Source organism: Eutrigla gurnardus (assembly GCF_963514095.1).
Source record: "Eutrigla gurnardus genome assembly, chromosome: 6".
Classification (NCBI taxonomy): domain Eukaryota; kingdom Metazoa; phylum Chordata; class Actinopteri; order Perciformes; family Triglidae; genus Eutrigla; species Eutrigla gurnardus.
The window spans coordinates 4,468,695-4,486,260 of record NC_139920.1 but is presented as its reverse complement, the minus strand read 5'-3'; the positions used below and the strand labels follow the sequence as shown (position 1 = coordinate 4,486,260).

General features: G+C 42.8%; 1 protein-coding gene across 3 annotated transcripts; it reads right to left on the bottom strand.

The window, feature by feature from the left end:
• Positions 1 to 2,985: 2,985 nt before the first annotated feature.
• On the bottom strand, positions 2,986 to 16,373 carry slc5a9 (solute carrier family 5 member 9). 3 transcript variants are annotated; one of them, XM_084011568.1, is made up of 14 exons: positions 16,312 to 16,373; positions 14,008 to 14,120; positions 13,183 to 13,254; positions 11,070 to 11,174; positions 10,401 to 10,565; positions 10,042 to 10,147; positions 9,055 to 9,135; positions 8,443 to 8,648; positions 7,747 to 7,882; positions 7,027 to 7,134; positions 5,856 to 6,006; positions 5,008 to 5,176; positions 4,227 to 4,442; positions 2,990 to 3,391 (listed from the first exon to the last, which is right to left on the bottom strand). In XM_084011568.1, the coding sequence occupies exons 1-14, from the start codon at positions 16,331 to 16,333 to the stop codon at positions 3,080 to 3,082; spliced, it is 1,962 nt and encodes a 653-aa protein (XP_083867694.1). In that variant the 5' UTR covers positions 16,334 to 16,373; the 3' UTR covers positions 2,990 to 3,079. The 3 variants fall into 3 exon arrangements, with proteins under 3 accessions (XP_083867696.1, XP_083867694.1, XP_083867695.1); XM_084011569.1 differs by lacking the exon at positions 13,183 to 13,254; XM_084011570.1 differs by lacking the exons at positions 13,183 to 13,254; positions 14,008 to 14,120; positions 16,312 to 16,373 and having other exon boundaries at positions 2,986 to 3,391; positions 10,042 to 10,143.
• Positions 16,374 to 17,566: the final 1,193 nt, after the last annotated feature.

Below are 17,566 nucleotides of genomic sequence, written 5' to 3'. Positions count from 1 at the left end.
TTGTAGGTCTGTCAGAATGTATGGTGACAATTAGCATACCCTATAGTGGTATCAAAGTATCCCACAATGCATCTGGAAAAGTACTTTACAAGCTTTATCCACTATATAGTCCTCCACAGAGTCCATTACATGCCATAGTCCGTACGTAGACCTCCATGTGTACTGAGTAGTGAATGAGTGAGTGATTTGGGACACAAGTTAGTTCTTCATAGTCGTTCCCTCCATGTTGTTGGCTGTAAAAAGCCGACCTAGATCCTGTTTCTAGCGATCTTATTGGTCCTGCATCCTGATTGGTAGATAGAGTGTTATTTTAATGGCAACGTTTGACAAACGGAGGTAGACTTTCATAGACCTGATCAGTGATGTGGTCCAGTGATACTTCCACGGTCTGTGTTTTGGCAATTGCAAATCTAAGTGTCCTTCAGAGAACTCCATGGATTTGTGTGAGAACAGGAGACGATGTGAGGATGCAGTCAAGCATGTAGCGCCTCACATGGAACCTCCTCGTGGATCTGGTTTGTCTCCAGACCTGGTCCACATGACCAGTGTTAACTGTCCATCATGGCTCTGCGTCGGGTCAGTACGACAGGCTGACTCGACATCTTCCTGCAGCCCTTCTATCACATCCACCAGTATGTAAGACACGTGTTCATTAGACGGCTGGATTCCATTTTGCAGTATTTATTTGTGCCTTGAGTTCTTTTTCTTTCTTTTCTACTTTACATTCGGACTGAAGAGATTACAAATGTTTTCCTGAATTGTTGCTGTTTTGTCGTTCATCATTATCATCATTATCATCATCATATCCAGTCAGAAGTGTGAATTTAGATTGAAAAAGATATGATGATGTCATGGCTGCCATGCCAGTGGCCCATGTTCTACAGAAGCTTTTAAGGTATTCACACCAACCAAACTCAGCCTCCACAATATCAAGCACAACAGCTGGAGCTGCACCCAGAATCCTCTCTGCCAGCCTTCAGGCTGCACGGCCCCGCCCACTAACACATGATAATGTAACTCCATCTAGGTTCCATGTGCATGATGAGCAGAGCGCCACGCGGCGCCATTGTTTTGGCGATGGGCGTGTCCATGTTGGTGATTTGGTTCCTGGGTTCAACAAGCTGGTTTCCAGTGTTCTACATTCTGTATGCCAATATGTTCAACTCTGAAAAGTGTTAACCATGAAACATGATCGATCAATCCTTATATCAGTATTAGCGTAGATATTGGCCGTAGTAGGCTCATTCAGAAACAGTGTTGCTGTTACACCATGTGTCCACCAGCTGGAGCCGGTGAGTTAACCGATGCTCGTTAGTCACACTTCCTTCAGCTCCACATTCAAGGCGTCGACGCTACACGTTTGTGTAAATATACATGTGATATCGCTGCGTTTGACCGCCGCTAAGTAACAACTATTACACAAATGCCAAAGATGAGTTTGAAGGAATTGGACCACGTGGTCCTTTAGTAGCTGTTCTGGAGCTTTCGAGCATCATCAGATCTTTCCATCTCAGAAATGAGCAGCAAGTATTTAAAGTACTCCTGTGATTAGGTCGAAAGCTCCACAAGCACTGCTTTCAGTGGCTGAAGGAATTCAGAGACATTTTCTAAAGAGTCCCTTCTAAACAGACTTCCACACTGAGCCAACGCTGGTAACATGTTAATGTAGCACCACCTCGTCCTCCTCCTCTTCTTTCTCCTCTTCTTCCCCCTCCTGCTCCACCTCCTCTTCCTCCTCCCTCCTCCAGACATCACTGAACTTCTTCACATGATGAACTTAGCTCCATTGTCAGATTTCGGCAGTCTTTGGTAACGGACAGTATAAAAACAGTTTGAGTCTGATGTTGAATTGTTACTTTGTAAAGTTTTTTTTGTTTTTGTTTTTTTTTCTTTGTCAACACAAGACAAAATAAACACTTCATTGCCATATTCTGGAAAACAGACGTGATCTTTGTCTCATTTATTTTTTTAAATGCTTGTTGTAGAAAGTTAAAGGGACAGTGTGGAACATTTTAAGTAAAAATCAGCTAAAATCAATATCTTCATTCATAAATAGGTTCTCATAAGTGTATAATTAACTCTGCCAATAATCTGCTCTATCCTCGTAAGTGAATAATTTCTTATTTGTATTTACATGGACAGTAAGTCCTCAGGAGGCTTCCATGTCGTTCTGTCATTTTGAAGACTAGAACCGGCGTAAACATAAACGTCTAAACATGATTTTGTTCAGAGTCAGCGTGAATGAAAGGAGTTCACTTCGGGTGAGCGTGTATACCTTGAATTATGAAGCTAACTTTGTTAGCAGCTTCACACCAGGATCGATGGATCCAACTCGAGGCTTCATGATGAATACGTCTGTGGTTTACACACCCGATAGAGAAACCAAGCGTACATGAATCTTTGTGAACTATCCTGCTGAAACAAATGCTATTCCAGTATTGGCAACAAAACATCCCATCATAGTCAGCAACACTCAACATTTTCTCTCCATCTCTAATATTTTAGCCTTTTAGCAACATTTTCTTTCCATCTCTAATAATTCTGTCCTCTGTGTGAGATGCTGAGGTTAGCCGGATGCAAAGCTAAACTAATATATACTCTGAAACGCTTCCCTGATAGTTGAGATCACTCGGGTCTGGATCAGGTTTTGTTCCTCATCTCAAAAGTATGTGATAACATCTGAAGTTGGATCCAGACTCGTCAGCCTGCACACGTAATCCTGCTGAGTTCTAACACTGACATCTAAAAGGCTCTTGGTTGATGAGTTGCAAGGAATATCTTTGTTGTTTTCCATCACTCTCAAATGTTGCTGATATATATTTGACTGCATGTCCACTTCTGGTATCAGGATAAATGTCAGGTAGCGGTCTCTTTTAGCCTTTTATGAAGTGTGTGTAGCGTTGGCTGGTTAAAAGTGTCCCACCATCATTATTAGTTGTCATTCCTGATAAACCACTTCTAAGTGAACCGTCTGTTCTTGCCTATAAGAGACGGATCCAGCTGATGGTTTAGACTCTCGACCAAGCCTTTTATTTCATTACAAAAACAACACCAATCGAACCTTACTGATACCAAGTTATTATGCAAAATATCCCCAGAGAAACACGTTGACAGCCAGCAGCAGCAGGGCATTCACGTCACAGACTCTCCTCCAGAGAGGCTCCTCCTTCAGGGAGTCCAGCTCGCTGTCGTCAGTCACTGGAGGCGCCGAGCCAGAACCTGGACCAGTCAGACCACAGAGCCACAGAGCTCCTCTCAGCCACCGAGATTCTGGCAAGCGTTCAGATTCTCGGCTGAGGTCAGAGGTCACTGGGTCGGCGGTCATCGGAGGAGCTGTGAAGTCGATCCGAGGCTCCTGGCTATATCGAGACCACCAGGTCAGCCGGTACAGCTGGAAGGGAGAGAGAATGACACAATATCAACAATAGCAAGCACACTTTTATAAATAACAGCAAACAACAGAACATCTTGTGTGTGGCAGACATGGGGACACAAGTCAGCCTAACACAGTTAGACCAGTATAAAGGGAGCACAAACTGGACCGCAAAGGGGTTTCATACTGGTGAAAGCTGGCAACGACTTCATAAGCAAAATAACCATGGCAACAACAAGCATATCCCAGTGTGTGTGCATCACGTTCTCGTGTTCCCTGGAAACACTTTCTCTTGTCGTCTGCACTACTTGCAGCACTTCAAATAAGGTCATCTAGACATAAATACTGAGTATTTCAGGGTATCCACATAGTCTGGTCTCTGGACTAATATGAGTTACTACTGTAGACCTCTGGGGAACCACAGACAGTCTCTGGTTTCTCCACATAGTCTGGTCTGGTCTCTGGACTAATGTGAGCTACTATCTAGACCTCTGTGGGAGCACAGACAGTCTCTGGTTTCTCCACATAGTCTGGTCTGGTCTCTGGACTAATGTGAACTATTGTAGACCATTGCGGGACCACAGACACAGGAGACAAATATTTGTTTCCTCCGTTTAGGATTCAGCGGAGGACGATCTCAACGCTGATAGACAAATTTCCCGCTCCGGATAAATTTGTGTCTTTGCATTGAAATAGAACAGAATCACGACAAAATGAGCTTTGTGTTGGCGTGAACAGCATTACAGCTAATCGGATGTGTGGAATGAGAGCAGCGGACAGATGTTGGCTGTTCTTTTGACAATAAAGTTCACGACAGGCACACAGCTTCTGAATGACAGGAAACGTTCCTTACATGTTCCTCAGGTATCGGGGCCGTGGCCAAGCTGACAGCAACGATGACGAGGCAGCTGAAAGCCAACAGGATGAGAGCAAAGTACAGGTAGTGGACGTCAGCCAGGACCGCAGGCCGACCATCAGGCTGACCACAGGAAGGGATTGTATAGGAGAACTCCAGGACCATGCGGACCAGTCCCACCACTAGTCCAGTCATCAGACCCCAGAATGCACCCTGAGAAACACATACATGAAATATTAAATGTAGTCACATTGAACAGACAAAACATCACTGGAATGTTCAGCATTTTGAATCGTCATTGTAAACATGAGTTTATGGTCTCAATCTCTAGTTTCAAGTCTTCTTCAATCCAGCATGATGTTCATTTAGTACTTTATGGTCCATTTAGAGTCCACCAGACTAGAAAGCAGGGGATGCTTTAGGGGCGGGGCTACCTGCTGATTGACAGGTCGCTACCACGCTACCAATGCAGTTAGCTACAAGATGACTTAAACACTTAGCTGTAAAGTTGACCTTGAATTATGAAGCTAACTTTGTGAGCAACTTCACATCAGAATCCAGATGGATCCAGATCCAGTAAGGTTGCTGCTGCTGGTTGTGTTTACCAGATCCACCCGTCGCTCCTCCACCGTCTAAATATGGTCACTTCCTTCACTGGTGGAGAGAATTCCAAGATGGCGATGGCCAAAATGTGTGTGTGTGTGTGTGTGTGTGTGTGTGTGTGTGTGTGTGTGTGTGTGTGTGTGTGTGTGTGTGTGTGTGTGTGTGTGAGACCTACCTGCTCATTGGCACGTGGCCAGAAGACAGCCATTAGGAATACAGCGGTAATGGGTGGAGCTAGAAAGCTGGTCACTGATTGGATATAATCAAACAGCTGTCCACTGTTGGCTGTTTGGATGACAGGAATCCACAACAGACTCACACACACCAAGACCAGGATGAACACCCTGAAAGTTCACAAAATATTGTGTCAGCTTTGATCAGTGAAGTAAAAATGGAGTTCTTACAAATGGCAACTGAAAGACTGAACAATGATTCGACGGGAACCCAGCTTTTTAACCTCCGTTCACTGACATCCATGTTGAAACAGTTTAAAAACACTCTATAGTGACTGTAAAGTCTTATGGTTTAGGTAATACAACCTGGTGTTCTTTAATGGATCCAAAATGACTGTATTACTGGGCGATTGGAGTCATCAATGAACCTATCCCCATCCTGCATGTCTTTGGACTGTGGGAGGAAGCCGGAGAACCCGGGGAGAACCCACACTTACACGGGGAGAACATGCAAACTCCACACAGAAGGAACCCGGGGCCGACCCGGGAATCGAACCCGGGACCCTCTCACTGTGAGGCTACAGTGTCCCTTACAAGAAGTGAATAACTGGAATGTCAGCTAGAAGGAGGATTTTAACGAACCGGGACAAACATTTTCAGGAACATTCACAGCATAAGAGGATTTGTTGTTGACACCATTTTTCCATATGGATCAGTAAAGGCATCACACATCTCAAACATTTTATTTCCTAATTGCGTTCAGAAGAACATTTTCTTGAATATTTGCAAAAAAATTCCTCCATTCTAAGCACTCTGAAAGTAAAGATAAAGTCGGTGTTTGCAGCCCTACCTTCCGACCACCATGAGCTCCCTCTCTGAAGCGCCGGGCCGGGCCCGGTGGTACAGGTCCAGAGTGAACAGGGTGGAGCTGCTGTTAAAGATGGAGGTCAGAGACGACATCAGAGCAGCTAACATCACGGCTAGCATCAGACCACGAAGACCTGTCATGGTGAAATATCGGGTTCAACTCTTTATTATTATCAATGATTTCATCATTAATCACACTGGGGAAAAAACAAGGATAATAATGTAGTGAATGAAAGCTCAGGCTGTTGACTGTGAAATAAATTAGAGATGCACCGATCCAGTTTTTTCCGATCCAATCCGATATCTGCGCTGAGCATATCGGCCGATACCCGATACCGATCTGATACTACTGTTGAATGAATGAACCGTATACTTGCCATGTGAGTGAAGGCATCAGGCTTGACCTAAACATTTAGCCTTGTTAAAAAAAAAGGTAACAAATGAACACAGATATAAATGTACTTAATATTATTTATTAACAAATAACAAAGTGTACATTAGCAGCAAAAATAAATAAATAATGCTTGTAACCATGTAAAGTGCACTGCAAACAGATATTTTAAAATGTAATATAAAATATAGCAGCTGCCTGAAACCCAACAAACAATGGCTTAATGAACCGTTGCTTGCTCCATGTTGCTCTGTGTTGCTCATCACTAGCTGCTCTGCGTGATGACGTAACCAGCGTTGCAAACATAGAATTGAAGTGACTAGATCGCTGTAACTGTATTGCTGTGTATGATATTAATAAAAATGAAATGACTGGATCGGAATGCTGAATCGTCCTCATTCATCCGATATCCAATTAGTCAATATCGGAGCCGATATCCGATCCAGGTATCGGATCGGTGCATCTCTAAAATAAATATGAGGAAGTATCTGGTTAGACTCTTTTTTCATGTGGATGTTTGACAACTCAAACAAACCGTGGTAACATACAGGAGCCCAAAGGTTAGACAAGTTAGGGAATATTCTGAAGTTATAACTGTTTTAATAAACAATAATAATTCTGCATCTAAATAGGAGAGTTTTTAATCTTTATTTCCAGTTCATTTAACTTGTACTCGTGTTACGATTTAAGGGAAAAGACTTCAGGACCCAAAAGCAAAACGCAGAGTGAGCTTTATGGTTTGGCTGGTTTGGTCTGGACTCACCCACAGGCATCAGCTCCAACACCAGTTTGGGGTAGGCGATGTTGGAGCAGCCAACCGACGCTCCACACACACTCTGACACACCGCTGGATCCACACAACCCACTTCATCTACAACACACAGACGTAGAGGTTCATACATCCACACACTGATGGCGCAGCCTTCAGGGCCCAGCTGGGCTTCTTCAACATGTGGACTGGAGGAGGCTTCTGATTGGAGGACGACTCCGTGGGTAAGGTCCAAGACAATATCAGACAAACAGTAAATCGATCATAAAAGGGGCGGTGCTAGTCTCTCATCCTACAGAGGTCAGAGTGGTGGTGAGATGTCACCATGTTGTTACCTGGGAAACGGGGCCTTACTTGTCCAGCTTCTAAATGCTTTAGAACAAAAGTTTGATCGTCATCCATGAAAACATCATATCTGCAGGTATCTACTGCAGGGATTCTTGCCCTTTTTAAAAAGACTGCAGTGTTTTAGGGTTTACAAATATGATCTTTCCACATTTTAGACCCCCACTCATAATAAGACCTGCAGAGACCTGATCCCTCACAGTGAACATCAGACATGGTACATGTAGCTGCCTGTGGGTTTTCTAATGGAGGGGCACTTGGAAAACTTTCATGCTCAGTATTTGGGTGAGTGAACGTGTTTGGCAGGTTCCATGAGATGATGACCAAATGAAAATGATGCATGAAGAAGCATTGACCCGGCAGACTGACCTGGGAACAGTGATCGGCTGATCATGCCCGGCATGACGATGAAGAACATGGGCAGCAGTTTGAGGTAGCCTCCAAACACACTGCCTGCTTTGGCATGAGACAAGGACTTGGCTGATAGAGACCTCTGGACTATAACCTGCACACACACACACACACACACACACACACATACCGGTCTTTCTAGACTAGTGAGAACCCTCATTGACACAATGTGTTCCCTAAACACAACTTAATACTAAAAACCTAGACCACGTCTCATTTATCCGGACCTTTAAACTGTCGTTATCTCTACTGGCCACCAGGGGGCGATTCCTCTCTGATTGCATGGAAGTCTATGAGAAAATGACCTGACTTCTCTCTTGAAGAATTGAAACTCCAGGAGAAGAGCAGGGAGAGATGGGAGGACAGTCAATAGCATGGGATGCATATATTATCATTGAATGAGAGCCTTTATATCATATATAATATATCGTTTTTATGGTTTATAGTTCATTATCAGTTCATTATTTACATTGTTATTGGTGCTTATTTGGTCCCTAAATATATATCTTCGTAGAATGACGTGATAAAACAAAGCAGGATTATTGTACTTTTCATCTGATATCACATTTTTAATAGGGTTGCACACACATTTAAAATGAGTGATGAACCAAAATTATGAAAGAGTCAATGGACTATTAATGCAGGTAAAGTCACCTGATCAGCACACCAGACCCACGTAGCCAAGATGGTGAGGCCAAACACCAGACCGGGCCAGGGCAGGTCCCCCGAGACCGGGTCTCTGAGCAGGCGGAAGGCGTCGCTACGAGGCAGGTGGCAGGTGGTGTTGGCGACGGTCACCGTGGGAACCGCTGACATGTAATGGTCCACGAAGCCCTCATACCAGCCAACTTTGGAGAATGCTGGGAAATACACACACACACACACACACACACACACACAGGAGCTGATCAATATGCTTCCTAGTATTAAAATGTTATAGTTTTTCAGACAATCAATGTTCTTTTCTCTGAGATATTTGACAAAATGCTATTTCAATGATTTTTTTGTTTTTCCTCTCAGTGTGTTCTGAGTGACAGTGTGTGCCGTCGTCATGACGATGGTTCGTTGGCTGCACTGAGCCTGTTTGTCAGCTGATGTTATGCACAGCCTTTTCAAGCTCAACCTGTGTGTATATGTGTGTGTGTGTGTGTGTGTGTGTGTGTGTGTGTGTGTGTGTGTGTGTGTGTGTGTGCGTGTGTGTGTGTGTGTGTGTGTGTGTGTGTGTGTGTGTGTGTGTGTGTGTGTGTGTGTGTGTGTGTACCTTACCTATGAACATCAGAGCAAAGGCTCCCCCGACCATGATCACAGTCTGGAGAGCATCAGTGTAGATCACTGCTGCCAAGCCACCTGCACACACACACACACACACACACACGCACGCACACACACATACAGTATATACGGCATATGAACTTTTCATAAACTGACTACGAGCTTCTGATGGAGGCGTATGAGGAGTTCAAGCTCCTCCGTAAATAGAAGAACTGTGGCTTAATGAACCAGACATTGTTATATTGTTACTGTAGCACTTTAATCTGATGCTCAAATACTATATGAAACAACTTTGACAAGTACGGTGGCTGAGGAGGCGAACGCTCACTGTATAACAGCGCCCCCAGTGGTTTGGACCGCCGGCCTTAAACTGATAAACCTTTACTGAACAATATGAACACAATTATAACTGTTACCATGACGGTCACATGTGGAATTTAATAAAATGTATGAATATCGGCTGATTGAATATAAAGTAATGATCACATTAAATAATGACAGCAGGCTACTTCCTGGATGGTAACATGTAAGGAGCAGTGGGATTACTGTAATGAACACGTTGGATTCCCAATGAAGTCACTGAGATACGGGATCAGATTCATAGATCCTGTGGAGCAGGCTAACTCCACAATCTCCATGGTAACGTATGCCATAACATATGAGACATACTTTCATGCAACTGGATCACAGCTAACTACAGCCGGAAAGCCCAGCTTAACCCCTTATCTAGGTTTTGTGCAATTAGCCCTCAGAAAGGAATGTAGCGTGTGTGTGTGTGTGTGTGTGTGTGTGTGTGTGTGTGTGTGTGTGTGTGTGTGTGTGTGTGTGTGTGTGTGTGTGTGTTTATGTGTGTGTGTGTGTGTGTGTGTGTGTGTGTGTGTGTGTGTGTGTGTGTGTGTGTGTGTGTGTGTGTGTGTGTGTGTGTGTGTGTGTGTGTGTGTGTTTATGTGTGTTTATGTGTGTGTGTGTGTGTGTGTTTACCTGCCACAGTGTAAGCAGCAGTGACCAGCAGCAGAACACCTGTGGACAGATAGAGATCCCAGCCCAACGATATCTGGATGAACAGTGCTCCCGAAAATAAATCTGTCTGGGTAACACACACACACACACACATACACACACACACACACACACACACACACACACACACAAATGTTTCTTCTATGTCTTGGGACCATGGGGACCACAGCCATGGGACTCTGATCATATATGAATGCTCTCTGATATGTTCACATTTTAAAGAACGTCATATTTTCCTCATTAATGATGTATTATATCTCACACCCGCTAACCGTGTGTGTGTGTGTGTGTGTGTGTGTGTGTGTGTGTGTGGGTCTTACAGATATCTTGGTGAAGATGTAGAGGATGAGTGACAGAACAGACATGTATATGCGTATCCTCTGGCCTCCGAAGCGCTTGGCCAGGTACTCGGGCATGGTCACCACTCCAGCAGAGATGTAGACCGGGATGAAGATCCAACCCAGAGCCACCAAAACCCACGCTGCCTGCAGACACACACACAGCCTCAGCAACACGTCACCATCGTCTGCTACTCCACTTCTTTCAGTGGACGAAGGAGAACACAAGGTTGCCTTCGCCCATTTGCCTGAAACAGGACACACACATTTAAAAGATTGGAGGGTCCACATTATGGTGGGACCGCATCATGGAAAAGTATAATTCGGAGATATACATCCCTATATATTGACTTTTGACCATCAAATTGTCCATGTCCGAATAAAGTGTGCTTTACGACACGTTAAAATGACTGTTTTTCTGTTTTTGGAGTCTGGTGTATTTAATAACAGCCATGTAGCTGCTGTTACTGGTTAAAGAAAAGGCATTTTACTCTTTAACAAAAAGGTCAATCCCAAAAATCTATGTAGGGTTCTTTCCATAATGTTGTCAGACACTGATAATAACATTCTGAGCCTGACGGAGTAACAGCGAGGGGCGGGGCTTAGCAAGGTCAAGAGCACCAAAGCTTTATACGAGACTGATTTCCTTACATTCCATTCAAACCCCCCAACAGCGATCCCTCCGGCTGCTCCTGTTCCCGCTAGACCGATAAACAGACCGCTGCCGACATTACTGGACATCAGAGAGGCTCCGATCTGCAAACATAACACACATTAACAAGAAAAATAGTCAGCTTGCTTCGATTGAAAAATTACAATCATACATGAATATACACAATGTGTGGACGTTGCTTTAACGTCACTGCAGACGTGTACAGTGGCAGAAAAACAGCCTGCGTGCCGTATATGTCAGAATAGGAACGTAAACAAAGAGAGAATTCAGGATGATGTCATCAGTCTGTTTAATATCTGAGTTTTGCTTCAATGACGGTCTAAACATGAAGATCATGTTTTTTTTAATATAGATTAGTTTTGAAAATAAACGCAGTCATCCAGCAGTGAGGAAAGTTTTGTGATTTTCTCATTCTTGAAAAAAGAAACAGAAGGGAGCTGCACAACGACCCAGGTGGACTTCAGGATGGTCCAGTCTGCAACTCCACTGGGACCCCACTTCAGAAGACCATCAATCTCCACAGTCCACCGGACACTGAACAGGCTGCAGTACGTCCCCCGATCCCAAACTGCTCGGTGATCACTGCCTCAATCTGTCCTTCATCATCATCATCATCATTCCCATCATCTCTATAGGCTTCAGACTGTTTGTCATACAGCGTATTGCTTTGAGCTACAAGGTGGACGAGCTTGCGGATACAGAAAATTGGACCTTTTCTGAAAACTTTTTTCACTGATGAATGTTTCGGAGTCAGTGTGCAAACGTGATTCAAAGAACATGAGGTTGTATTTATTTGGAAGTGGGCGAAGACCTTTAAAGTCATCTTGTGCTAATTGCAGTGGTAGCTTGGTAGCAACAGTAACAAGGCCGCGGTAGCGATCCGTGATCACAAAGACTCCAGATGGATCCAGATTCAGAAAGAGTGCCACTCTGCCTCTTGTATTCATCAGATCCACCCGTCGTTCTTCCACAGTCCAAATATGGTCACTTCCTTCACTGGTTGTGTAGCGATGTAGTTCCCTCCCCTCTTCACACCCTTGTCAGTCTTGGTTCGGCTCCACCTACTCAGTATGGTTCATTGGTATGTTGTCATTGTTATTGAAGCCTTACAGATGTGAGGCGTAGGCGTAACACTAGGTTCATCTGAGTTAACTGGACTTGTAACTTTCTGTTCCTGGCGAGAACACAGAGCTCACTCATGCACACGTGAAGCAACAGCAACGCCATCTTTGGACGAAGCAGAAGGTTTTGAGTCTGTGTATCTATTTCTGGTGTCAAGCTGAACAATCTAAGGGAGGAACTCAAGCAAAGTCCAGATATTAACCAGTTCAAGAAAATGTACAAAAACATGTTATTTAGTGGGTACAATGGATAATGGTCATTAATGATCATTGGTGATTATTATTTATCAATTGATGTGGCAAGGTGACGAGAGGTAGAGAATGTGAATGTGTATATGTATGTATGTATATGTATGTGTATATGTGTGTATATGTATGTATGTGTTTATGTGTGTATGTATATATATATGCATGTATATGTGTGTGTGTATATGTATGTGTATGTATATACAGTATATATATATATATATATATATATATATATATTTATATATATATATATAATTTTATTTAGACAAAGGGGTGAGAGCTAACAAGCTATGCTTCTTCTCACTCCTTTTCGAATATGTCAATTATTATTTCATTTTTTTTCTGTGCTTCAATATTATTTTGCTTCCTCAAAATCTTCATTTCTTTGTTGTGCAAATAATTTGTTAAATAGCAATCAGGAAGCCTTGTACTATTTACATATTCGGAACATGTCTCTTGTTAAGTTATTCAAGTATGACATAACTTGCCGTTTAATTTTGTCATTCTGCTTCAAATTAGCATTTTCAAATTAGGTCAATGAATTTGTGCAGAGCATGCAGGGCAGAATGACCACAGCCAGAGAACAGGTGGGTTTAGCTGTTAGCTGTGGTCATTCTGTGTACTAGACGCTGTGTACTCTTCACTGAAGTTGTTGCTGACAATTCTGTGACTTTTTTTCTCATTTTTTTTACATTCAGACATTCAGAGATTAGCTACTCACAGGCAACCAGCTCATCGAACGGCTGGCCAAGAAGTAGCCTCTCACTGTGCTGCGATTGGCTCGCACCGATGACTGTCGGGGAGAGAGAGAGAGAGAGAGAGAGAGAGAGAGAGAGAGAGAGAGAGAGAGAGAGAGAGAGAGAGAGAGAGAGAATGAGAGGTTAGACCATCAGGATGCTTCCAACTGTGTTCTCATACTGTGTCATACATGTACAACCTATGAGCTCCCAGAAACATACTAAACTGCAAACGATCTTCCTCATGACTTCAAGTCAAGACCTCAAGTCTTCTTCAATCCAGCATGATGTTCATTTAGTACATTATGGTCCATTCAGGTCAAACAGACCAGGAAGCAGGGGATGCTTTAGAGGCGGGGCTACCTGCTGATTGACAGGTCACTACCATGCTAACAATGCATAAACCAATGGATGACATCATGATGTCCTTCTTATAGTCTGTGGTTGAAAATGAAGAGACTTTGTTTTTTAAAACTGTTTTGGAGGATTGTTGACGCAGTTTTTGTGTGAAGCAATTAAACTTACAGTTATGTTACCATCATGAACATTCAACAAGAAACAGATCAACCAAAGGATTAGGGTCTACGTGGTCTCACTGTGTGGAGAGGGCTCTCCCGGTCTGGTCCTCCTGGATCAGGTTCAGACTGGTGCCAAATGTGTTTGTGACTTCAGTGAACCGACACTTCAAGCTGCTCCTTCCTTATTACACCTCACGGCCGATATAATACTATGAATATGTTTACCTGAGATCGCTCTTAAGATAGTAATAAGATAATGGTGAGGTTAAAATGAGATGATCCAGGTCTTACCCAGATTCCAACCACCATGACAAAGATAAAGTAGATGACGACCACGGCGATGTCAGCAGCCTCCAAACCAGGTGTGGGAGGGGGTGCAGTGGCAAACCCTGAGGAGCTGCTGCCTGCAGATGGACAGGATATGATGTCACTATCAAACCCTCTTCAACTCTTTTAAGAAGAAGAAGAAGGATAGAATACAATTAATACATTTGAATGTGATCAACAAACTACAGGTAGCCTACAAATCATGTCTAACAGGATGTAACTATTTCTGTTTGTCTATGGTTCTACTCCCAACTCCTCAAGACTTTATGAAACAATGCTGTAGTCGCAAATGGGGCAATGGTAATATTTACAAAAGATGAACAAAATTACAAAAGTGAAAAGAACATTATATACAAAAATAACAAAACAGCACTGACTAGAGTTCCTCAATAACTCACTTCAGAGCAGGAAAATCAATGTTATTTATAATATAGTCTGGATCCTCCACTAGCTGTTACCTCATCTGTAACACCAAGACTAACTTCTCTATTGCCAAAAATATATTGCCTTTAAATTAATAGCCCCTCCCCCTGGTCTTATCCCCCACATTGAAGAATATCATTTATCATTCTCATTAGCAGGGACGTGTGTGTGTGTGTCTCTGTGTGTGTGTGTGTGTGTGTGTGTGTGTGTGTGTGTGTGTGTGTGTGTGTGTTGCTGCCTGTCACATATGACTTCCTGTAATCCTGTGGAGGCTACTGGACTGACTGACAGCTTGAAGTCTCCGCCTCCTGCTCTTGTCGACGCTCCAGGTTGTTCTTAGCTCCGCCTTCTCGTGTGACTTGTGGTTGCAAAAATCCAAGATGGCAACGGCCAAAAGGATGAACTCAAGGCTTCCAAACCGTAGTCCACAAACCAATGGGTGACATCACCATGACTACGTCCGCCTCTTATCTAGTCTATGGTTCGAGCACACTGACTGCACTGTCAATATTTGCCAGAGATGACAAGTAACGAAGTACAAATACTTCATTACTGTACTTAAGTAGATTTTTCAGGTATCTGTACTTTACTTGAGTATTTATTTTTCTGATGACTTTTTACTTTTACTCCCTACATTTATACACAAAAATATGTACTTTCTACTCCTTACATCGTAAAAACAGACTTGTTACTTTTTTTAAAAAACCTCCACAGATGGCGACAATACGTAAAAGACGTGACGAACTCGAGAGGGAAAGAGGGAGAAGAAGAGGGGGGGACAGGTTACCCCGGGAAGAAGTTGTATGAGTGAGGGGACAATAGAGACGGTAGAGAACTTGCACTGTAGCAGCGACATGGAGGAAGGAAACAAAGCGAGTATTGCCGACGGCGACGCTTCAGAAGATTCAGAGAAGCAAGACATTCCCCGTCCATGGCCCTATTTTAAAGAGTTATTTATTGTTGTCGGCTCCAAAAAGGACTCATGGTGTATGCGCTGTGTCCTGTGTCAACCGAAAAACCACGAACTGCTGGCGTTCAAAAATGTGTTCAAAAAACATTTTTACTTTTTACTTTTACTTTGAAAGTACTTCAGTACTTCTACTTTTACCAGAGCATTTTTTTACACATGTATCTGTACTTCTACTTAAGTACAGAATATGAGTACTTTTGCCACCTCTGAAATTTGCTGCCTGTTCATGATGATCAACAGAATCAGAGTTCCAGATGGATAGATGGAAAATTAATTCCTGTATCATTAAGTTTGAAGGTGTTATTGACTTGAAACCAGGCGACAACCTTCGGTTCTGAAAAGTGAAGCCAAATCTGAAGTGCCAGTTGCATTCTCTCTGCTGCCCACCAGGGGGCGACTCCTCTCTGATCGTATAGAGGTCTATGAGAAAATGGTGCTACTTCTCTCTTGATGTATTATCTCAGCAAACATTGTAAACATGAGTTTATGGTCTCAATCTCTAGTTTCAAGTCTTCTTCAATCCAGCATGATGTTCATTTAGTACTTTATGGTTACAAGCTGCTCCTTCCTTATTACACCTCACAGCCAATAGTTCTCCAATCAAAGGTTTGTCTTGGAATGATCCAGCTGCTGGATCAACTGTTTCAAAACATATCTGTCTGCTTTAATGCTGTCATTTTGTTTTTGTTTCTATTTTAACTGTAGAACGACTCTGAGTCCCATGAAAAGTGCTCTTTGAATCAAATGTATTATTAATATTTAGAGCTTGTATCTCTGCTAGCCTGTGTTACATGTTCTGTCTAGAAAATCTGCTTTTGGCGTGTCATTAAAATAAATCTTCCGGTCGTAGTAAAGTGAGTTAAAGAGGTTCAGACCTGTAGTGAGACTGGCAGACATGTTGGGATCTTCCAGACGCTCGGTCCTCCAGCGTTTCCTGTGTGACTGTGTGTGAGTCGCTAGTCGATCCTAAAGCTGACGGGTGTGAATCTGTGCTGTCAGCCTGAAGCTTAATTATTAATCAGTGTGTTATCGACACACGCTGACCTCTCTAGTTAGCTATAATGGACATAAACACACTAAAGCAACACATTCTCATCCGGCTCGTCACGTGACAGTTTCAATGTGAAAAGCTCTGCTTTCATGCTTTTTTATTCACTCTGGCACCTTATTTACATTCAAGTTTTAACAATAGACAAATGAAGTGTGCAGCACAAAAACAGTTGTTTACTTTATTTTAATTAATAATTATTTAGTGACTTGAGTCAAAGGAGTTATTACATGTTTAAAACATCACTAATAGAAGTGAGATATCATTCAGTATCAGGCTTTGAGATTATGCACAGGTGCATTTAAAACAACCTCAGCAGCAGCAGGTGTATATGGGAGAAAGGCCTTTAGACATCAGAAGGATGCAACTAACACTGAATTACTGGGTTCATCTACAGTCGAGGCCATAGTCAAGAACATCCAGCACAAGACACTTTAAAACCTTGTTGGGGAAAAGGGAACGCTTTGGACAGACAGTAACACAGATCAATTCAACCTTAGTTCAACAGTCTATACCACGTTGGATACGTCCGGGTGCCAAAGTAGACTTCACATTGTTAAAAAGAAAGATCAAGGATAGGGGATTTCATCTTAATTCACACACTATACAGGCATATATTGATAGTTACCACAGGTACATCCAAAATACACAGATGCATCAAAGGATTTTGTTAATAGAAGACAAGTTGCATTTATCATTCCAGAGTTTCAAAGTGGGTAAAGGATCAGCGAGGGGTTATCTGTTTACACTGCAGAAATGACCGCAATGTTATTGGCATTACAGTGGATCAAAAGAAACTATGAGAACAATCATATGTTCAGCTTCAAGCTCATCTCTAGCCAGTCGAACCGTTCAGTCAACCAGAGAGCAGACCAGACATCTGAATAGAAATACAGGAAGAAATGACACGATCTGAACGGAGCAGCAGAGAGGAAACTATCATCCCACAGCTCAGATTTGGGCTAAAACCATTCATTATATAAAGTGGGTAAACATGGTACAGGAAGATGTGAAGCACGCTAGGATTTACTGTCACAGACATGAAGCAGAAAGTGGAAGTTTGATTCGGGACCAGAGGAAAG